Consider the following 23,938-nt stretch of genomic DNA (forward strand, 5'->3'; position numbering starts at 1 on the left):
AATACTTTCCAAATACTTAAAAAAAACATTTTTATTGATCAGTTTTTCCAAAGTCAAAAATACTGAGTGCTAATGGCTACGGGGAAAAAAAGTTTGAGAAAGCGCCTCCCTCCCCTCCCTCCCACATGCCTGGATCACTGACCCCTAAACCCACAGGACACAAGGGAGGCAGGAGACAGGCAATGCATTCAACCCCCTCCACCCCTAAAACACTTGCTCACTGGAGACCAGACTCAGCAACTGAGAAAACAGATAAATACAGACAGAGCTTGACGATTTTTTTAAAAAAAGAGAAAATCAAAAATAGGGGTTTGTAGGGAGCAAGACCCTTTTCTTCTCACTTGCATCTCCACACCCTCTGGGTTTCACCTGAATGGAAAATCTTATGCCCATCTCTCCAACTCTGCTCCAAGGTGGGACTTCCTGTATCATCCAGGCCTTTGCTTCACAAAAACCAGAACATACCCACCTTCTTTCCCCATCAGTCAAAGAGGCCAAGAAAACCATCTGCTTCACTGAAGTACATGTTCTTATTCTGGAATAATTCCAAGACCAACCCAACCCCTCCTTGGCCTCCAATTTGTCTAAAAACACTGGAAGTCAAGGAGAGGTTGGTAAGGAAAGTGTGTTTACAGTCGATATACTCCACAGATTGGAGGACAAAGGGGCAGAAGAAAGATGATGGAAAAAGGCAGAGGGGGACAGCAGAGAAGCATTATCACTGACACCAGATTCCTGAGCCTCACACCCAATCCACCTGGTTAGACTTTGTGTCCATAGTTAACACAACATGGCCTGGAATATCTCTCACAGCTCATTGGTCCATACAAATGGTCAGGAACGATTCAAGGAACAAAAACAAAAAAATACTCCCCAGAGAAACAGGGAAAAAAAGGGATGCAAGAGTGTGTTTGTGTGTGAGGGGGAGATGAAAGAGTTTGTGGGGAGAGGCTGGCAGCCCTCCCATGCCCTATACATTGGCTGCTGGATGAGGCCTCAAAAGCCCCAATCCCTGAAAAATTGGTGGATGGGAAAGGCTACCATTTGCCATCTACTTCCTCTTCTTCTTGGGGGGTGCTGAGCTTCGGCCAGGACTGCGGCTGTGGGAACTGCGATGATGCCCAGAGCTTTGGGATGAGGCACCCTTCCTTTTGCGGCTTATAGTGCGGGTTCTCTCTTCCTCTTCTTCATACCGACTCTCGCGGTCAGCTGCAGGAAGAGTGGAAGGAAGTGATCAAGACACATAGGGGAAGGAAATCTCTCCTACGTACCAAGAGTAAAATTTGCTCAGTTGCTTCTTTACCCCTTCTCAAGGCTGCATGTCAGAAAGTGCCATTCCAAGGAGCAACCTGGTTTTGTGCCCAGGGAAGAGTCGTACCTTTCCGTGCTTCCTCTTCCAGCTCATCCCAATCTTTGCCTCTCTCTTCTTCACTCCCCAGGGAATCCTTGGAGTAATCTGTCAAGAAACAGAGTCTCAGAATCACTTGCCACATATACAGGCTTCAGGGGAGATAGGATATTTTGAAGGAGCAGCAATCTCAGATTTGCCCTGGACTTCTTTCCTTGATTTCCTAGTTTCCCACAGATCAATAGGTGAAGTCAACCACACATAAATCTCATTAACTTAAATGGGAAGACAGTAATGAATCTGTTAGCAATTCTTTGAACTAACAACAGAAACCCATGAATGTTTACTTAGCAGTCAATCCCTTTGTGTTCAATGAGATTTATTCTCAGTCAAAATGCATGTTAGTCTGTAGTCTTAAACTGGATCCATCTCTATGACTGCATAGGGACTATGTGTGTTACTGGGTGGGTGGGTAGGTGAGAGATAAGACAGGGCTTGAACAAAATAATAAAGATAATTCTATAAAGAAAGTACTTTCCAGAGATGTGAGGCAGGAACAGAAAGGAGGCTAAAATGAGATTTCTGGAGAGTGCAGAAATATCTAGGTCACACAGTGCAGTCTCTGGATCACTGCTCAAACAGCCTCCCAGTTTCTATCCAGGTCATGCTTAAAAAGGGTCCTGGGCCAGCATCCAGATCCCATCGGTCTTTAAAAAAAAAGAAGGCAACCAGATTATTCTGCTTATAAGCATGAAAGGAGTGCACCAGCTAGCGCATGTCCTCAGAAAGGCAGGCCAGCCCAGATAACGTAGATCAGGAAATCTGTATTTGCAGGACCATTTGGTAAGCATCTGGAGGAGGCAGGACTTTGAAGCAGCACAGATGTATATAGAGAAAGTCTGCACACAGACACAGGCTAGTAAGAAACAGAGCTCAAACACTGAAGTAAAACAGCCAAGGGAGACCATGAGTAGTGAGATGGGTGGGTTTCATGAAATGTGGGCAAGTTTCAAGGATGGGATTTGAGGTAAGGGCTGTGTGCTGGTCATCCACAGCCATTCCTTCTTTTTGAGAACTCTGGGGTGCCCCCTGGTCTCTCAGAAAGGTAGCGTCTTCACCTGATTCTTCTGCCTCAGAAGAATAGTCCTCATCAGTGTCCTCTTCATCGTCATCCTCCTCTTCTGAAGGGTTGAATGTCTCATCTTCAATCTCAGATCCTGATCCTCCAGATTCTGCATCACTACCCTGGAAGAGAGTGCAGCGGAAGAGTGGTGAGGGAGATGGGAAAGACGGGTTCCCCTCTTACCAACTGTGCAAAGACTTAGAACAGGGCAGGATTTTTTCTAATTTCATTACAGTTCTATACTGCTACACAGCATGGATTCTGGAGGTCTGCATTGCTTTGTAGGTAGGGCAGGGGCTAGTGATGGGGTCTGGATCTCCACATCCATTTTCTATATGAATGTCGCACCATGTGCTGCCTTGGCACTTCCCTGAGCTTCAGAACTGCCCAAGCTACAAGACCTGGTTCTTTTTCCTCTCGTGGTCCAATTTCTGCAGCTGAAGCCACTCAATTTTTTAAAGAAAGGTAATAGGAAAATGATCTGAGAACAAAACTTGCTTTTGATTTCTTGCCTCATCTCTTGCTTCTCAATGACAGTTGCTGACATTAGTTCAACATACCTCTCCCTCAGGCTCAAGGAACGACCAGCCCCCTTGCTCAAAGAAGCCTTCTGGGTCATCTACAATCGTTTTCATGATTTTGGTCCAATTCAGGGATTGCACCCCTTCTGTGTACTTGATGTCACAAGAGCTGATGTGGGTGGAGAGGAAGACATTAATAAAAATCACAGCAAAACTCTGACAGAGCCAGAGTCCTCTTTCATAAGTCATTTCTGCAGTGAAATATTTCATTTCTGTACAAAACACAAGGAGTGGTTGCAGAATAAACTACTTCTGTTTCTTTCTTTTTTGCTTTTTACTTATGGAAAGAAATGAACACTGGATGCTCCACACTACAGAAAGGGAGGATGTTGCCTTCAAAAAGGACTCTTGATTCAAGTACTTTTGCACAGGTGGCCATGCTTTCATAAAGCATTAAACTTTTATGCTCTTATTACCAGGTTGCAAAAGTTCCCTTTTTTGGATGAAAGCTCCCACCATTCCCCAGCCAAAATGTCATGCCATTCTTACTTGTGATACATCCATTTCCACCAGAGGAAGGCCAAATATTCTATAGAATGAGCAACTGAGAGGAGCAATCTGTTCTACAGGATGTCCCACCCTTCTCTGCTGGGAAAGGGAAGTGATTACAAGCCTCCCAACTGTAATTTGACAGACCTCAGGAATGGAACACCAATGGCTGAGACCACTCTCCCATACAACTCACTTGAGCCACTCTTTGATGGGGTCCAGTGAGGCCACTGGGATGGCATTGATCATCGTGACCTTCTTGCTGTAATCTTTGTAGACAATGACCATGTCAAAGTTCTTCAAGTGGAACTGCACTCGCTCAAAGTGAATCAGCTCCACCTCATCCAGCGTCACCACAAACGGGGGCTGCAGGTAGGAAGGAGGGGCAGCAATTAGATTTTCCAGGCTGCTCACCTGAGTGCAGGTGTGAGCAGGATGGGCTGGGGGCTATACTATTCTCAGCATCTGGAAACGAACTGTTAGCAAGTGCTATTACTGCCCCCAAAACCATACAAACCAGAAAATGTAAAATCTAAACAGGACAGAAATAATCTTCTCAGACTTTAGAAAGCCCTCACAACCTATGGGATCAATTCCTCAGGTTCACAGGGGGAATACAATATCTTCCCACACCACTTGCTCAAAGCTGCAGTTTTCAAGCCCCTGTAGTCAGTCCACCCAGGCAAAGCAGAAGCCACCCCTTCTTCTATGGCCACTCATGTTCTCCCCATGCAAACACAGACTTCTACTCACCCACTCCGTACAATTCACCAGGGCGCTGCTGGTTGGCTGAAGGAGGCAGGTGCTTCTGTAGGGGGCACCATTGAACCTGCCACAATGAATTTGGGATGGGGACAAAAAGACAGCAGTGAGAAGCAGTCAGTGCAGGAGAACAGAATAGCTTTATCTTACAACTTAAGAGTAGGCTTACAAATCAAGAATAGACACCATGGGACTCCTGAAACCACAGTTATAAGGAAGAGACAAAAGCCCCTTTAATCCAAATCTGTGGAACAAAGCAGGGACGTTCCCCCACAGCTAACATGGAATTACAATACTAAAAACTCTACTTTCATCTTTAAAATCCTGAGATTTCCCTCCCTCACCCTTATTTTAAAGAGCCAATTTCTAACTTGCACTGAAATGGAGAAAAGGCAGAATCCTCTCTGCTAATAAACAGATAGCAAATAAGGGTAAATTTTGATGGGGATCTTACCTCGGTATAGCTACCAGTCCCTATTTTCAACCAAACATTTTAAAGGCTCCATGTGTTTGGGAGGTAAGGCAGACCAAAACATGGGATAAATGTTGGTAATCTGTTGATACAGAGGTCACTCATTGATAGCATTTTCAGCAATATGTCATTAAATTTTCACTGTGGCAGTTGGGATTGTCTTTGACTATAGTGCTCTTTCAAGGGGCAATGGAATTGCAATCTGCCAAAGAGATTGCTAATGAAATCAAAAAGCCAGTATAACTCCCTTCAGATGTGGAAGTCCCTCTCAGGGTCAGGGTGAGTAAACTGAACAATGCCACATTTGGGTTCCTGATCCAGTTCCTTACCTTTCCCAAAAGGACTGAGAAAGAAATACAACAGGATGATTTCTATCCCTCACTCTTACTATGTGCCTTCCATTTTTTTTACAACTTAGAGTAGTAACCTTAAGTTGAATCTATTACACAGTTTTCTTAGCAAGACTTGATCAGAGGGAGTTTGGCACTGGCTTCCTCTGAGGAAGTGGGATTTGCCCAAGAGCATCCAGAGGATTTTCACAGCTGAGTGGGGATTCAAACCCTGATCTTCTGGAGTCCTAGTCCAACATTCAAACTGCTACTATGCCATGCTGGCTTTCTTTGGTACATTAGTTTATGGAAATAATTTTTGACACTCTGACGACACAGTTTCTCAGCCTCCACTGTTTCATTCTTGTGTTAATCATCCTCTTTCTCTCTTACATTATCCTTCAGAAGAATCCCAAATGTCTGAATCACATTACAAGACTTTATCAATACACAAAAATGACAGCTACTCTGTCCTGGTCATTCTTACCCTAGCTCCCGGAAGGGCACCTCGAATTCGAGCTCCTCCTTGGTTAGAGACTCAACCTTCTCAATGAAATTCTTGAATGCAGTTTTCAGTTTGTGCCTCATCTCACGCTCCATCTAGGTGAGAAAGGACCAAGGAGTGTCAGACACATTACCTCACCCTACCTTTGCTTAAATTGATCTGCCTGCCTTTCTTCTCCCCAATCCAGGGGAACAAGCAACACCCCCTCTCTCTTACCTGCTCAGCATATAGATCATCACGGTCATGCATGTGTTGATGCTTGCCCAGATCAGTGGTGATTTCGCCTACTTCAGTATAAAACTGAACATCTGTGTGACGCTTCTTGCCAAACATAATGGCATTCTAGAGTTCAAGGGAAGAAAGGGGGTTAGGAGAAAAATATAGGTCTCTGTGTGCACATACTGCAGAGGGGGAAATCCAAAACACTGTGATCAAAAACTCAGAGCTGCATAAATTAATAGTATGGGAAAACCTTGCACTCTGGAGGTGATTTTCATACCTCATTATGCTTCTGCTGGACTTTAAGGAGTGTTAAAGCCTGAACTGCTATTCTCCCCATGCCTCATCAAATACTTAACCCTGCCTACAGCGGGTATCACCCACATATTTTCAGCCTTCTTTTTATAAAAACACAAGCACTTATAGGGCAAGGGTACTGAACAGGTAGCTCCTCAAAACTTGAATGATATCTCTCATCATCCCTTATCCTTAGAATCCTGGTTATGGCTGACAGGAGCTGAAGTCCAAAAATATGTAGTGAGTGGCCACCTGTTTCCCACCTATTCTAACAAATCCAAATTCTGTATATAAGACCAAAGCACACACATGTCCTAGATGGAGAAAGGAAATGTACTCATTAAACAATGTTAAAGGGGACAGGTCAACAATGCCAAGGGACTAATTACGCTCAATAGAAGCAAAGCTCTTCCCTTCTGCCGTTAACCCAATGTAAAAATGTTTTGTAAGCCCTCCTCATTCTAGGGAATTCAACTTGGAGAGGTACCTTGAGGTGAAAGTGCAGCACAATGATCATCTCCCCATCACAGGGCTGAAACACGGCATGTTTGATGTTGTTGTACAGGATGTCCACTTTGTCCCCACGCACAGAGGTGAAGCGAAAACCTGCCAAAAGAGAAAACTGGAGTGAGAAGGGAACTATCTGCTCTTGGATGGTGGGTATGGTTTAGGATTACCTATGCAGTGTGACATCAATACCAGCAAAGCCTTTCAGCACAAATAGATGAGAAAGAACCCAAACAAGTAAGAGTGGGGAAAAATTCCAATTACATGGCAGTTTAGGAGAGTTTGGTCATTTCCTGAGAAATCCCTTTAAAAGTTTTTTAAGTGCTCTTTAACTTCCAAGGAATGTGGCCATCCACACAGACAGGCAGCCCTATTTACCATTGACGTGAGCCTCCAAAGACCCTTGCATCCTTTTCTGGGCAATGTTGGGGCGGATGTAAAGGTCCTTCAGCTTGGGATTGCTGCGATTCAGGTTGATCACCAGAGAGTCTTGTTTGACAATCCCCTGAAGAAACGGAAGGGAGACAACCACGTCAGTCCACCAAGCACCCATAATTTCTACATAAGCCCTGAGTTGATACCATTTCTAGGTAGAATCTCAGGCTTTAGCCACACTAAGCTTTGAGTACTTTAGGTGTCATCCCACCACTGCAATCCCTCCAGCTATTCCTTGAAAACACATTTGAGGAGATCCTCCTCCATCTCACCTCCTTCTCCTTCTCTTCAGCCTCCCGGGTCTTGTAGCGCTTCTGCACCTCCTTGATGATACGGAAGGCATTCTGGAGGTTGAGAGCTGGCACCAACTGCTCTCCAGGTGTTTTTAAATTGGATGCGCGGTAAGTTCTGGAGAAGAATAGGAAGGTGATGGGTACAGGAGATAAAGAAAAAGAGTACTGTATTAGTGGGTGCCAACTAGCACTGGGCATTCTTGAAAATCCAAAGAATGAAAAGTCCTAACAGCAAATGAGAGACATAGGAAGCTCATTTAAATTATAAGTGACCCCCTTAGGCAATGAAGAACTCTATATTCTACAGCAAAAAATAGGTAAGATTGACTCACATTTCTTTCACAAAGGTGGCTTCAGGATTGGGGAAGATGTTGCCCTCATTGCGACCCAGGGCACTGCCTGGGCAATAAAAGTTAATTCTCAGGTAGGTGTAGTCGCCTTCCACTGACATACTGATGTTCTGTAGGGAAGGAGCAAAGAAGAAAGTGCTCAGACTCATTCACTTTCATTCAAAGCCCATTTTCTGTCTCTTGTCCCTGCACTTTCGTACACAATCCATGTCACTGCCATGTGAGGCCACAAGCAGCCTATTTTGGGGGGTGGGGTGTGTGTGTGGAGATTCCACCTGGTGGCGCAGTGGTTAAATGCCTGTACTGCAGCCATTCACTCAAGACCACAAGGTTGCGAGTTCAAGACCAGCAAAAGGGCCCAAGCTCGACTCAGGCTTGCATCCTTCCGAGGTCGCTAAAATGAGTACCCAGACTGTTGGGGGCAAATTAGCTTACTTGCTAATTAGCTTACTTGCTGTTCACCGCTATGATCTTTGGAATAGCGGTATATAAATAAAACAAATTATTAATTATTATTATGTATTGTTATGGTCATGCAAAAGGTTCTACCCATTGCCATTTCATCTGGATAGCCACTGAACTGCATCTGTTCCAAGACTTAGCAGGCTTCCGCAACCCCTTAGGAGCTGCAACTGCCATACCTTGATGGTGGCAATGTGGAAAGGAGTAGCAATGCCAAAGACAGGCATGATGACGGTCTCATATTTCTTGTCAATGTAGATTTTCATTTCTCGGATGTGTGGTTCCTTTGGCATCAGGGAGGGGTTTTTGTAGGAAACGTTTGATTTACGAGCCCTGCAAGGGACCGCAAAAGTGGAGAAAGTTCAGTGAATGGAGGTTTCCCGTCAGCTGCTCAAGGGCACTTTCCAAACTCTACCATCTTTAAACAGCAAGGAGCCTACATCATGACATTCTCATGCAGATTTTTTACTTACTTCTGGATCTGTTGCTCCCCCTTTTGTTCTGTCAACCGCCTGCGGGCTTCCTCATTTAACTGTGTGGCCAGTTCTTTCTGATGTGCCCTGCGCTTCTCTTCAGCTGTTAACTCATTCTGGATGGGACAGATGATAGGGAGTGTGATATTTACCCATACAAAATTGCTTTCCCCTCCCATACTGAAGGCACAGTCAATGAGCTGGCAACTCCTCTCCCAGAAATGCTTAATGTTCTCTCTCAAGGCCATTACATGCTCACTCCACCCTACTTCACTCCATCCAAGCCTTTAATACCCGAGTTCTTTCTGGCAATAGTGCTGCCCGAGAACCACGACCCAGCAGGATGCCCTCTGTATCATCATCTTCTTCCACCTCCTCCTCATCTTCTTTCTGCAACAGAAAAAGAGAAAGGAGAATGCATGCAGAACTATTTGAGAAGAAGCTAACATTTTGTTCCCAAACCTGTTTTGCAATATTTTTTATTCAGCTATGCCTCACAAAATGTCAAACCCAAAGCTTCATATTGTCGACATATCATCTGTTACAGTAATAATTTATTCCTAATTTCCCCCTTTTCTTTGAATGCTTGAAAATTCTGTCAAACAACACAACATTCTAATTCAAAAGGACTAGAAACATGGTATGTGGGACTATGCAGGATTCCAAATCCTGCAGTTAGCCGTAGGTCACAAGTCCATTCAGTGCATTTACTGCCCACATCAATCAACAAACTCCTGCCAAGTAAGTAAGACTGAGTGGACAATATGCATCCCCTGGACTGCAAGTGACCCCAAGACTGCTTTTGTGGCTTCCAGACCACCAGAGAACTGTCATTATGCAAGCTGTGAAAATGCCCATAAAAGCAAGAATTTCCAGTATGCTTATGGCTGGGGGAGGGCAAGATTGGCCCCCTAGACCCAGTGAAGTTCTTCAGTCCAATTTAAAACTTTCCTTGTATATACTCCAGGATTTACCTTGAGTAAAATGCTGACATTCTTCACCTTCTTCTTGACAGAAGTCAAAAGGGTAGCTGGACCATCCTGTGGAAGGGGGAAAAACCAAAACGCATCTCAGCTACAGAAAGCCTTAAATTTAAAAATGTATACAACTAAGAAATTAGGTTTTCTGTGAGGTTACATTTAATGGCAAGGGCAATAAGCTCTTTGTTCCTTCTGAGGAGGTTTGTTTGCATATGACATCAGTAGATACAAGAGTTGCTTGAGATGTCCCTGACAATACAAAGCTGTGGCAATCCAGATAAAGGGCATATCTTTCACACTTTGCCAGTCTCTAAAAAAATTTTGACATGGGAGAGTCTGGTTTGCTTTTCTCCCTTCTAAGCAAGACAGAACTTCATTCTTGGTTAGAGGACATGGAATCAGGCAGGACAGTAATGTCCAAGAGCAGCTGCCCAAACTCAAGAGGCAGAGCCAACACTCCTTTCTTGGAAAATGGGCTATAGAACCCTTCTTTGAAAAAGGTATCTGCAGAAGTGAAGGCATGCATTATACTGGCCTCATAGCTGCCCAGCATTTATGTTAGGGTGGGGCTCCAGCCTTCTGGGGCAGAGAGCCCATCACAGACCAAGGGAGCAGCAGCCATGTAGATGAATGCCCTGCTGACAAACAGGAAAGGGAGATTCACTCTGAGCCATCTTGCTGATGGTCGGCCTGGTGACCTTCGCTCCTGAGAAGAGTGTGATGAGAAATAGAGCAGGTTTGCTGAAATTCTATGGAAGATGGGTTTGGAGTGCTCTGTCTTTCTTTCCTCCTGGTTTGGTATTGATGGTGAGTGAGATGAATAAGACCAAAAAAGAAAGTCAACCAGACTTTCAGGGTCCCACTGTTTTTAGTTGGTGATGCTCAATCTAGTTCCTAATTGAGCCCCTTTACCCACTACCTAGGGTGTAGGAAACTAGGAAGAACCAAGAATAATTGGGTGGGAAATGGAAGGGAAGCTAGCGTTGCTTCTGCAGAGGCTTGAGCTCTGAAGAGACACTGTTCTCTGCCCAAACAAAAACAAAAACAAATGTGGGAGGGGGTCTCCTCTTTGGAGAGACCATCTAAATTTTCTGATGACCTTATTCCTCCTCACTGTAGTGGTGCCCCTCTGTCTCTCTCACACTGTCACACCCTCATGTACCTTTTTATCCCACTCATACCCACCTCTTCCACCAACACGGTATCCCCAATGAACAACGCATATGTCTTCTCCTCTGGTTTCTTTCCCTCTTTGTTGGTCAGGTCTGAGAACCCCACGTTGAGGCTGAAAACCATTCCTGTGATAGACAGAACACAGCCACAGAGGGGACTGAGTTTCTTCAAGGGCCTTCTGAGCTATCCACTCCCAACATACACATACATTTTAGGCAATACAGGAGAGTGAATTCAGGAAACAGGACATAACATAAAAAGAGCTATGCTGGTTCTGACCAAAGACACATCCACGCCAACACTGTGTTTCAGTGCTGGTTTATCAGTTGCCTAGAAAAGGCCAACCAAGGGGACATGAACGCACAGTCACCCTCCACACTGTGTTCTGCAAGATATACAGAGGCAAAGTACCTTTGTTATTGAATGTGACACACAGCCACCTTGATTAGTAACTGGTAGCCATCAGTACAACTTGTAGCAGTGAGTCTCACAGTTTAACAATGTGTGGTGTGAAAAAGTACATCTTTCTATCTGTCCTGAATATCCTACTACTCAGCTTCAGTAGATGATTCTATAAGAAAAGCTTCTTCCTATCAACTTTTTTCACACCACGCATAATTTTACACACTTCTATGTCTCTTCTTACTCACCTTCCTTTCTAAACTAACAGGCCCAGACAAGACATTCTAACCACACCTTAGTGGAGTTATTTCAGTTGTCTGATGGATGCTGCTATCTACACTTTTCCCAGCTCCACAGTATTTATTTCCAGGTGTTGTGATCAGAACTGTAAACAGTATTCTGGGTATAGTTGTACCATCAATTTGTCTAATATTGGCAGCTTTATTTTTTGATCTCTTTTCAAGTGCACTCAACAAGATATTTTGCCTTTTAAATCATTCTTATTTTGGAGGATAGAACAAGGACACCCTTGTTTTTTGTTCATTTTGCCTGAGTGAGGGAACAATGTTCTTACCTTTCTTGAGGCGATACTGGTTTTTGCTATTGATCACAAGAGAACCTTCTCTGAACTCAATCCCCATGGCAAACCTAGAAAAGATAAGGGTAGAGGAAACAATTCAGTTCTCCAACTATACCACTCTTGAGTCTGTAAGGTTCCAAGAAAGTTGCTTCTGCTCCAGTGGGCAAAGATTTTTTCTTTTCTTTTTTTACCCCAAGTTCTTGGTAATTTTGCTTATGAGTTCTGGCTTCTGCTTCTTCACCATATCCATGACAGCAGCATATATCTCACACAGCTTCACACCTAATATGAAGAAAAAGTAGTCAAGAAAAAAGAGACCTATCTTGCTGGAGCTACTTCAACAATGCTTTCTTCTCATATTCCACAGAAAAGTGAAATGACCATAGTGCAAGTGTGGGGAAGCTTAGCCCAAGGACCAGATTCAATTTTAGAAAAGGTCTCACGGGCCCACTCCAGTGATGGGAAAAAATCAAAGGCAAAATAATGGAACCATAACTACCAGTATATTTTAAAGCTCTTTCTACCAGTAATGAAACTGTATGAAAGACAAAATGAGGGAAATGAGGGGGAAAGCTGTACAAAAGATGTGAAATATTTTTGTAGAGAGGCAGGATATAAATAAATTTTATTATTATTATTGTTAACAAATAATGGTGATGTGGGGAAAGCAGTGTGAATATATGGAAGGCACAACTGAAACCCTGGGAAGACCGGATTTTGCCTCAGGGCACAAGGTTCCCTACCTCTGCAGTAGTCACTATAGCCAAGCTCCCCTGCCACCTACCAGGTCGCAGTTCTTTGAGCATTTCTTCCTGCAACTGCAGCAGGAAGGTGTAATTGTCCTGTGTGTCCTGAGGCGGGTCCACCATAAGGGTGCGCACCAGGTTGGAGCAGTACGATTTGTAGCGGATTCCCATGGCGCAAGTAACAGTCCCAAAGTGCACGTAGGACTTCTCACTAGGGATGGAAAGGAAGAGTTAAGAATTGGAGGAGAGTGATGTGGATGGACCTATAGTGAGCCAACTGGCAAGGCATAGTCCTTATATAAAGCAGAAAAAATGAATAACTGAGACAGAATTTTGCCTCAATAAAAGTCATATAAGGAAATAATCTCTATACGCTATCCTGAGTTTCCTGGAGGAGAAATAACAATATAATAAATTAAACAGATATTTATTAACTTCAGTTCTTTGAAATTCTTTCAGGAGATACAATTGTACAGTGTGAAAGGAATTTGGATTGTGTGATTAGAAATTTTAAAACACTCTGCCAAGGCTGCACTTAGGTGCAAACCAGTATAATTTTTTATTGCAGCAACCAATCAGCATACTCAGGGATGAATGAATCATAAAACATGAAATGTCATTCTCTTTGTTGGTATAAATTGTATCAAAAGAAACAAACCGCATATGAATCTGCCTACCTGACAACACTAAACTTGAGATTGTAATTTCCCCCGCTCTGGATAATGGGAGGGTAGCACATCTCAACAGTGGAAGGGTCAGCTCCAGACAGGTATTTCTTCTCTTCAATGGCCTTCTCCACTGACTCAGCTAGCTTACTGTGCCGCACTTTCTGCCAGAGAACAGAGGGGATTCAATGGTCAGTATGGGAAGGCGGGGATAATGGTACAAAGAAAATGGTGGAGAGAAGGGTAATTTCATCCTGAGTTGCTTTGACACGCATACCGATCCCAGCAAAACCAACACACTGGTCTCTGATGTGCCCAAGTTCTTTGATTATTTATACCCTGCTCTTCAGCTTTAAAAACTCAATTCTTTTGCTGAACTGAGCAGTGGCACAAATACTTTTCAGTCCCATGAAATCAGATGGAAATGTATTTGTGCCAGTTCCCTCCTCACCTCATCAGCATCAACTATCTCCATGACTCGGTCCTTCAAGAACTTGGTGAAGACCTCTGAAGTGATGGCAGCCGCTTTACGCATCAGGGCAATTTCCCCATCTTCCTTCACAGCAATGGTGTAGGCCACTACGGCACTGATATCCACCTACAACACAGTGAGAAGAACGTAAGTGGTCTTCATCCTTGCCAGCCCACACCCATACCTTGGAACTGGCTCTCCTCACCTTCTCAAAACCTTCCTTGCTGAGAGCATCATTCCAGCTGTTCATGAACTCCCCAGGGAATTTGTCCTTGCTGAAGACCCCAATGCGTTTGCCATTCTTGCTGCTTTTCAAAGCTTCAATCATCTTATCAAAATTTGCTTTGTTGCTCTCATTCTAGAACAAAAGGAAACAAAAGAGGGAAAAGACGGAATTTCTGCATGTGTCTACATGTTTCCAACTCCAACCAGAACTCTTCCACCTAACAAGCTGTTTTGAACAGACCTGCATTGGTCCTCACTCACCTTCTCCCGTATGAGCAACGTGATTGCTGGCACTCCATTGGTGCTCTCATTGCTCTTGCTGTTTGCAATTTGCTTCAGGAATTCCACTTTTTTCTTGCTGGCCATGAAGAATATCTTGTCCTCACAGAAAACCATGATTGTGTCTGTGAGTTCATAGCCAAACAGCCATGTCTGCAAAACAGGAATGAGAATATGAGGGGCTTATTTCACCAACCATCCCATCCCTTGCCATGTGAAATCCTATGGTACTACTCAAGGCAAAAGGAGAGATTCTTTGCTCTCACTTACCTGCAGGGCAGTGGACTTGGCATAGACAGTCTCTTCGTCCACTCCAACGGAGACCACAATGGCATCAATGGTGGCATATTCATCTTCTCCTTTCTACCAGAGAACAAAACATGAATATAGTGTCAAATTTAAGGATTATACTTTACAAAAAAATTAAACCAAGTGATTTTGTTTCCACCCATCGACAATTACTACACAGGCACAGATTTTCATACCCAACCAATTCCTTCCACACATATAAGGTTTTACAGCCTTCATGCACACAAACAAAAAAATTAAAAGGGGGGGGCAGATTGGGAAGAGATACTTTTTTCTTCAGATGATGATGCTCTTTCTAATGGCTGAGAGTAAAGCTTCAATAGTCTACTACTTCCTCAAACCCCTCCCCTAATGGTCACCTTTAGGTAAACTTCATGACATTGTCTTGAGTCTTTTCAGTCCCCAGTAACACTGTAGAAAATATCACCAGTACTTTTCCTTTCAAATCCTTGATGACAAAACTCTCCAAAGCGAGGGGGGGGGGGGAGAGGATAAACATATTTTATGACAGCTTTCCATGACCTGGTGTCACATACATGAACTGGACTGAAACTTCTATCACTTGCAGCCTGGCTGGCTAGGAATCATGAGAGTGGTGGGCCAACATATCTTGAAGCCACCACAGTCTGAGTAAGGCTAGCATTATCACTAGAGAAAAGAACATATGGATCAAGAAATGTGATCAAAAATGTACAAAGGACTCCTCCAACAAAATCCTGTATTGAGTACAGGAGTATAGCAAATGAAAAACTTCATGCAGCGTGTGAGGCAAATTTCCAACACCAAGACTCAATGTCCAGACCCAGAAATGCAAATTAAAACAACAAAAATAAAAACAACAAAACCCAGAAATCTGCTTTCATTTTGGGAACTTTGGGATGAGGTTGGATGGTCCCAAGCTATTTCAACAGAAAACCACTTTCTCCTAAGGCCTGGAATAGGAGGATCCAATTTTCTCATTATTATTCTCAGCACAGTGGAACAGGGGGCTTGTGGGTTGTCAAAATGGAATTGGAAGACACTTTATTATTATTATTATTATTATTATTATTATTATTATTATTATTTATGGTATTTATATCCTACCCTTCAGCCCTAAAGGCTATCAGAGCGGCTTAGAATTATTATTTTTAATTAGACGGTTATTTAATGATGGCCTGTAATCTACTCTTTGCCCCCCACACCTATTTTTATATAAAGGATTCCACCCACTCTTTCATTTCTCTCACCCTCCTCACTCACTCACTTAGAATTCAATGTCTATTCAGCATGCTTGGCCCCCTTTTAGCTATTTCCATCCCCCTGAAAGAGGTGTACATACATGGGGAGACAGTGTACAAAAGTTTTTGGGTTTGGCTTTTTTTATGTTCACTCTCCTGCACAAGCCTTAGGGCTCCCCCAAGTCTGTTGGTACATTTCTTTCTGTGTGAGCACTGTTGTGCATAGCAGAATAATTTGCTTTTGTTCTGGAATTTGCATTAGCTGGGGTACTTTTTAAATCTTTCACATTAAAAAGAACTGAATTAGGAAGAACAAGAGCTTTTCTGTTTGCTGTTGCCTCCTGAATTTTAAAGGGATGGCTTGCTCAAACTGAGTTACATCAAAACCTTCAATTCCTTCACCGTTTTCTATGGGAAACTCTCACATCTATCTGTAAAAGACAACTTTTCAGCACAAACCAGGAAGTGACCCATTTGGTGACAATGGCTCTTGCTATCTATCCTCTTCTGTTTAGCCACTCCATTCCATTCTCCCACCTGGTTGTTGTAGTTTTGAGTGTTTGAGTAAGGGAAATCAGGGTTGAGATTCCCACTCAACATGGAATCCCACTCAGCCTCAGAGAAAGGTGATGACAATCCCTGCTCTGAATAAATCTTGCCAAGAAAACCCTGTGATAGGTTCACCTTAGGGTTGCCATGAAGGTGCACAATAAAATCTTCTTGTGTTCTCTTTCAGTCGAGAACTTTTGGGAAACTTAAGGAAGCGATCAAGACAAAAACCAAGATATGGCATTGTCCTGTTTCCTTCCCCTTTCCCCATGAGTGGCATTCACATCTAAGTGTGAGTTATACTGGCTGTTTGATTTCATTAGCCAACCTCTTTGCAAAATTGCAATTCCATTCACCAAACGATAATTTGGCTCTTAAACTAGAAAATGAACACTACATCTAAAGATAACCCCAACTGCTATGGTGAAAATCCAACTGCGGCTAAATACTGTTAAAAATGTTGAGCGAATGAACTCTGCATCTAGGGACACAATCTGACCAAGAACTCACTAGATACAAAGTCCAATGTGAATGGTGGAAGAAATGTCAGAAGAGAGGTAGGGAGCAGGCTTATGGCGAACCCTGATATTGGGTCATTTAAAGAGCTTTAAAGGTATTTCTCTGGCAGATCTTCATCTCCTGGGACCAATTTACAACCAAAGACTGGAATGTCCAAGTTTACGCAACTCATAGTAAAGTTCCATGTCAATATGCAAACCTGAGGTAAACCTCTATTTCAGCACAAACATTCATGTTCTTGGACTTCAACTCCCAGGAAGCCTCATGGGCAGTGGCCAAATAACATCCAGGAGTTGAATAACATCTGGAGCTCCACATTTGGAAACCACAGCTCTGCATCAAGGCTTCCTTCCAAAAGCCAGAAGGTCTTAACTGGTCTCTGTCACTTGTTGTTACGTTCAGGAATGGCTCAATAAGCTCTATGCCTAACGTTGCATACCAAGATCACACATGCTGCCTGGTCAACTCTTATCTTTTTCCAGCACCATCTCTTGCTTGCCTCCAAACATACCCAGTTATTCAAAACCTCCCAACTCCTCAGGGCCCTCAGTACTGTCACCATCTCTTCTACCTGAAGTGTTTCAATAGCAGGCAACGAAAAGAAATCTTATCTTCAACCGTTTCTTTCAGGCCACAAAGGAGACTGAAACTCAGTAACTACCTTAGACCTCCATGTGCTCATTTTTTCTGCTTTTATGTTTCATCTAGCTTATTTTTTCAAAACAGATCAGACAAAATGCTACAAGAGAATTTTGCAGCACCTCAAGAATGAACCTGTTTTCATGGCAAGATGAAAGGAAACGTCTAGACCCCATTTTGCAGAAGTAAAGAAGAGAAATGGAGTACTGGGTGAAAGCAAGAATTTCAGCTGGATTATCTTATCGCTTTTCTTGAATGTGTCCTCTTTCCTAAACACTGATGTATTTTAATCCTAAATAACTGCAACACGTTCACCACTCCTAGGCTGTATTTATAATCTGGCACTCACATTCCAGTTGTATGGATTCAGAGGGAATCATATTGGCTACACCAGTTTGCAGAGTATTTTCAATGAAGTTTGAAAGACGCATTCTGAAAGTCATAGAATCATGGAGTTGGAAGAGACCCCAAGAAAGGCCATCCAGTCCAACTCCCTTCTGCCATGCAGGAAATCACAATCAAAGCATCCCCATTGACAGATGGCCATCCAGCCTCTGCTTAAAGACTTCCAAGGAAGGAGACTCCACTACACTCCGAGGAAGGAGTGTGTTCCACTGTCCAACAGCCCTTGCTCTCAGGAAGCTCCTCCTAATGTTGATCTGGAATCTCTTTTCCTGGAGCTTGCAGCCATTGCTCTGGGTCCTAGTCTCTCTCTCTCTGTGCCTTCAAGTCGTCTCTCAACTTATGGCAATCCCATGAATTGTATAGGGTTTTCTGAGGCAAGGAATGCTCACAGGTGGTTTTCTCAGTACCATCTTCTGAAAGATAGTCTGCAGCACCTGGTGTTTGTTGGCAGTCTCCCATCCAAGTACTAACCAGACCTGGCCCCGCTTAGCTTCCAAGATGAGACACGATTAGTGCCTTTGTGGTATTGGGAATAAACCCCACTGAACCCGTGGGCCTTTCTCTGATTAGACATGCCCCACATTGCCCCGCATCTGTGGATTCATTCACTCACACTCACAATCCAGGTGAAATGCAGAAAGCAATAAAACAGCTGCAGTCTGAACGTTCACATACAGATACAGAGCCACGATGTGGGGGTTGTGTTCTCTCAGGTAACCCCAGCGAATGGGGAGGGAGCAGTATAGGTCCTCAGGGGCTTTCTCAAAAGCAAGCCCAGTTCTAACCGTGGCCATTGGCGGACGAAGGCACACCGGAGAGGCTCAGCAATATGTCGGCCTCATGCACAAGTCGAGGCCATGCTTTGGAGCCAGAGTTAAAGCTTGGAGGCTCCTTCCGTGTCTGGAAGTGTGAAGCCCAGGAAGGCCCCTGCTGCCAACGCCTTTCTGCCGGGGAGCCTCAAAGGTGCTGCAAGAGCTCTCTGCAGACTGATCCTACGGAGCGACACGGCTAGGTAGTTCTACAATTAATAATAATGATGATGATGATGATAATAACACTGGTTTTAATGATTCATCCCAATGGAGTCCTGGATCGAGGACCTCTGGGGGGAACGAGTAACGTAACGAGAAGTAACGTCGTGCCGTTCCTGCTTCAAGGAGGGAGGCTGGGGAAGTATAGGGAGAGGAGGAGGAGGAGGCAAGGCGGCGGCGGCTCCGGCTCCTCGTCCTCCGCTCCCTCGAGGCCCTCACCTGCCAGTTGCTGTAGAGGCGCTTGATGCGGCGGTAGTAGGCCTCGCGGTCCAGACTCAGCGCCATGGAAGCGGCGACGGCGGCGGCTCCGGCTCCTCCTCCTCCTCTCTCTCCGTCGCGCCACCGTCGCCCCAAGCGCCGCCTCCCCAACGCCTTCCCTCTCCCTGATTGGCCGTTTGGCCCGTCCGTCCGTTCGACCCCGGAAGTGAAACCCTTCCCCCTCCCTTCGCGCCCTTTCGTCACTCTCACGCGACCTTTTTCTACTTCCGGTTATTTACTTAATTTTTTCTTCCTTCTCCTCAAAAAACAATAAATATTTTTATTTATTTATTTTTGAGGCAAACTTGATTTTAAAAATTATTTATTTAAACCATGTTTACCTCATAAAAATAAATAAATAATATTAAAATTATTTTTGACTGAGAGAGAATAGACGTCAAATATAGATACATATATGTTTAAGGAAATAAAAATGTTTATGTAAATATGTGTTGTTGTTGAATAATAAAATGTCCACCGACTTTTTGTTTTATTTGTCCGTGGCCTATTTTTTTTCTGAGGGAGGGGACTGCGCATGCGCCGACCGTTCCCGCCCGCCTCGATGAAGGCCATGCTTTCCTGTCAATATCAGGCGACGCGGACGGGTCACGTGACAGTAATCTGCCTCCTCTCGCCCGCCCCCGCCCCTTGGCTCTTTTCATCTTCCCGCCTTCCAACCCAAGAGGACACGTGACCATCGAGGAAGCACCTTTCACTCCCCCTCCCTCGTAGCACTGAGTGCGCATGCGCACTGCGGAAATGCCACCCACGTTGTCCCCACGCTTGCCTTTGGAATCATAGAGAGAGTAAACCTTAAAAATATAGAGGTTGAATCCGCTCTTGCAAAAACAAACCAGTTTGACACCACTCTGAGTGCCACGGCTCAATACTATGGATTTCTGGGAATTGTAGTTGGTTGTGACACCAGTCCTCTCTGACAGAGAAAGCTAAATGTCTCACAGAACTACAAATCTCAGAATTCCATAGCATTGAGCCAGCGCAGTTAAAGCGATGTTAAACTGCATTATTTCTGCAGTGTAGTTACAACCCCAGTTTCTTATACGTTTATTTTTATTTATTTATTAATTTTAGACGCCATTCAGTCCCAAGTACAACGCATTCTTCATTGAATAAGTCTCCAGACCATTTCAAACCAGCAAAAGCAAGCAACTCGAAGGGCACTGACAAGGGAATGAATGGAATGTCTTTGCAAAAGTACAGCAATTTGTATTTAAAGGTACAAAAAACATTAAAAATGTTTTAAAACCCAAATCATAATTTGGTACCTTTAGGGATTCATTCATTTATTTAAATGCCTTATAAAGGACAAAATGGAAATAACCTCTCCAGCCAATGGCTTGCATTACTCTATGCTTTTAGCTCTGAGTGCAGTTTGACGTCATCGACGGGGGCGGGGCGGACGCAATCGGGATGCGCATGCGCAGAGCGTGACCATTAATGACGTAGCGCTGATCAAGAGATTCCTGCAGGATTTCCTTGCTTAGTCCAGTCATCGCTCATTCCATTATTTTGTGCCTATTTTTTTTGCAGCTACTCTTTCAGAGTCAACACTGGATAGAAAAATCCTTATAATTAAATAATAATATAAGTAAAAATATTATTACCCCTAAAATTTATTTATTATTTAATAATAATAATAATAATAATAATAATAATTTAGGAATAGTAAATATTTTTACTTATTATTCCTTAATAATAATATCTAAATCATTCTAGGATAAAGCTGCACACGCACAAAAAGAGGAATTGAAGTGCAAGTTAAGCAGAAGGCTGTGGAGGAAGACCTAGGCTGCATCCACACTGGAGAAATAACCCAGTTTGGCCCTGCTTTAACTGCTCTGGCTCAAGGCTATGGAATTTTGGGAGTTGGAGTTTGTTGTGGGGTCCAGAGCGGAGCTCTGCTCCGCTCTGGGCCCCACAACAAACTCCAACTCCCAGAATTCCATAGCCTTGAGCCAGGACTTTTAAAGCAGGGCCAAACTGGGTTATTTCTCCAGTGTGGATGCACTCAAAAAGTGGCGGCTGGGCTGAGATCTTGTCGCTCCATCAACTCTCCATGAAGAGTGGCTACCAAAGATTGGTCAATTAGGAACCAGTCCTTTTTGGAACAACAAAGATATCAATAAAACAGCAGTGTCTGAATACCGAAGCCCTCCTGGAGCACAAGCCATTCTTCCCAATGGAGCTAGCTGAAGGCCGAAGTGTGAGGGGTGGGGAACCTGTGTCCGAACTGGAATTCCCATCAGCTTTAGCCAGCATAGCCAAGAATGAGGGATGCTGCGAGCTTAAACCCAACATCTGAAAACCCATACATGCTGCATTGGGCAGCCATTTTCAGTTTAGAGCTGCTTGCCAAACAAGGATCTGGAAACACCAAAGAATTGTAGGAAAGCATGGCACCATGGACTCTGCCTATGATTTTTTTTCCAGTGCCTTATTTTCAGTTGGAGGAGGAATGCAAGCTATAATTCTTCTATAGAATAGTGCACTATTTTTCCTGTTACAGTATCATCCAGGACTAGTATCTAAAATCAGAGATGTACACCTGAATCCTGTGCACCTTTTCTCAGAAGGAAGCCCCTCTGAATTGAATAGATATAACTCCCAGATAAGTAAGCAGATCACTGTAGTCTGAGGTGGGTCCCCCAGTCAGATGTGTGGAAAAGGCATAAAATTGTCTAATACCACCTTAATAAACATAAGCAGCTTACCTTGTATTGAAGTCAAACCATTGGTCCACTTAGCTTAATACCATCTACACCAAGCATTGCTCTCCAAGACTTGACGGATCTTTCCCAGTGACATTTGGAGACAAACAGGTGCATTATTCATGTAAAAATGTACATGCTACCACTGTGCAATGGGTCCTGTCTCATATATGTACAGATCCTCTCAAGTAAAAGCAAGAGGAGAACCAAGAGCTTTTCAGGAGTTACTTTTTGGAATAAAACCTCCAAAATCTCCCATGTCACAAGCATTTCATAATAAATATTAAGAGACATGCCTTGGCCGAAAGACTAGCCCAGTAACCTGTTTCCACAGTGCCTCCTGGAAAGCCATAACTTCCCCTGCAACTGCTACTGAGCACCATAACCATCTGAGATGGGAAAATATACAGCAAGCCCAAACAGGCATAATCTCTGCACTTTTGTCTAATTCCTTTTCAAAGTTGTACAGTTTGGCAGGCATCTTTAGACTTTGTGGGAGTGATTTCCATAGTGTAACAACATGCTGACTAAAGAGTTACTTATTTTCATCTATCTTGAACCACCATCTCACAAGTGCAGGGTCTTCATTTTCGCTTCTGCCCCTCTGTGCTCAAATGTATTAGTGCGCACGCACACAGACACATACACTGGAGAGAGAGAAAGAGACCTGATACACCAATGCATATATCAATTCTTAGGAAGATTTTTATGCAATTGATACAACAGCATGAAGAAGTAGGATTGGGAAGGAATTTTTTGTGTGCATTTTGTTCCTTTTATTAAAAAAAACAAAAGAAAAAAAAGGAGAATCCAGCTACAGAAGCTCTAGCTTCTCTTCCCTCACAGCCCCTGGCCACCCCAAAACCCACCCTCTTTGTGACCTGACTCCCCCATAATTCATTCCCACAGCTTCTGCCATATTACACAAGACATATTACATATTTATAAATATAAACCCCACCCACACAGAGACAGGGGGATGGAAGGAAAGGAAAGGATTCTGACCCACCCCTCCCCGTTTTTTGCACTTATCTTACAGCACGTGAACCTGGGGTGGGAGGGAAAGGGCTGTGGGGAGTAGTAGGTGGAGGCAGGAAAAGAGGAGCTGCTACTTATACCCAGATCGTCTTGGCTAGACGGGACTCCTTGCTGTGGGTTTTTGCTGTGGTTTTACTGTCCCAGGGAGATCAAGACTTGCAAATGCAAGGAGTTGTTTCCAATGGATACCAAGTGCCAGAAGGAGAGGCCGGATTCACTGACCAAACCAACAGCCGTTTCTTTAAAAAAAACAAAAAAACAAAACAGAAGCCACACACAGGAGCACCCTTCTAGGAGAGCAGTCGTCCAACCATCCTTTGATGGGTGGGCAGGACCCCACTTCGCCCTCCCTGCGAGCCATGTGGAACGAGGGGAACCCAACTGGCACATGCCCCCAAGTGGACATGAAGTCTCTGGCCTGTCAAATTCAACATCAAGGGGATGGCTAGTCCCAGCCAAGCTGGCCTTGTGACACATCCGCCTGAATGTTCCCAGGTGGGGTGCAAAAGCTCAATCGTCTCCCTCCTCATCCCCTTCGTCACTGGAATCAGAATTGGCTGGCATCATTGGATCATCATCTAGCAAGGAGAAGTCCCGTTCTGAGCTGGCATAGCCCTGAGACAAATCATCCATCTCATCTTCGTCCTCATCATCATCAACAGGCTGGGGGTGGGCTAGGTGCAAGGGGCCTGTGGCGTAACCAGCATGGCCTAGTGCGGGATGCAGCAAGGTGGCAGAGGAGGATGCGGCAGCGGCAGTGGCAGCGGCTGCAGTAGAAAAGGGCACGTACTGTAGGGGAGATGGGCCAGCTTGGAAGTGAGCATGGTGCAAGGAGAGGGGCCCAGCAGTTCCCAGTTGGACCCGGCCAGCTCCCATCAGAGCCATCATGTTGGAGAACTCCATAGGGGTTTGGCGGCCCCGTTTCTGGGCATTCTCAGCCCCTACTGGCCCTGGAAGGAGACGGTTCATTGTGGGATCTGGCAGAAAACCCTAAGAAAAAAACAGAACGGGAATAATTAGAACAGAGAGGAAACAAGTTTACAGAAGGAATCATTTTCAGTGGTGGAGAGAAAT

The 23,938-nt window shown here is 44.1% G+C and overlaps 2 protein-coding genes across 8 annotated transcripts in view; both read right to left on the bottom strand.

The window, feature by feature from the left end:
• Positions 1 to 2: 2 nt before the first annotated feature.
• On the bottom strand, positions 3 to 19,177 carry LOC149304121 (FACT complex subunit SPT16). The gene is made up of 26 exons (XM_089481070.1): positions 19,059 to 19,177; positions 14,438 to 14,530; positions 14,150 to 14,320; positions 13,869 to 14,021; positions 13,643 to 13,789; positions 13,204 to 13,355; positions 12,565 to 12,737; positions 11,972 to 12,062; positions 11,775 to 11,848; positions 10,811 to 10,923; positions 9,620 to 9,685; positions 8,940 to 9,035; positions 8,646 to 8,761; positions 8,352 to 8,505; positions 7,693 to 7,820; positions 7,340 to 7,475; positions 7,011 to 7,137; positions 6,613 to 6,731; positions 5,826 to 5,951; positions 5,592 to 5,704; positions 4,295 to 4,370; positions 3,738 to 3,907; positions 3,032 to 3,161; positions 2,467 to 2,593; positions 1,379 to 1,456; positions 3 to 1,209 (listed from the first exon to the last, which is right to left on the bottom strand). The coding sequence occupies exons 1-26, from the start codon at positions 19,122 to 19,124 to the stop codon at positions 1,052 to 1,054; spliced, it is 3,153 nt and encodes a 1,050-aa protein (XP_089337196.1). The 5' UTR covers positions 19,125 to 19,177; the 3' UTR covers positions 3 to 1,051.
• Positions 19,178 to 22,578: 3,401 nt separating this feature from the next.
• The window catches only part of LOC149304122 (ATP-dependent chromatin remodeler CHD8-like), a 63,954-nt gene continuing 62,594 nt past the window's right edge, over positions 22,579 to 23,938 (bottom strand). For all 7 annotated transcript variants that reach the window (XM_089480589.1, XM_089480594.1, XM_089480595.1 and 4 more), the window contains one exon: positions 22,579 to 23,854. In XM_089480589.1, the coding sequence (XP_089336715.1) occupies positions 23,375 to 23,854 (480 nt within the window). In that variant the 3' untranslated portion in view covers positions 22,579 to 23,374. The remainder of the gene's footprint in view (positions 23,855 to 23,938) is intronic.

This window comes from Sceloporus occidentalis, unplaced genomic scaffold, assembly GCF_023333645.1.
Source record: "Sceloporus occidentalis isolate IW3139 unplaced genomic scaffold, rSceOcc1.0.p SCAF_14, whole genome shotgun sequence".
Lineage (NCBI taxonomy): Eukaryota > Metazoa > Chordata > Lepidosauria > Squamata > Phrynosomatidae > Sceloporus > Sceloporus occidentalis.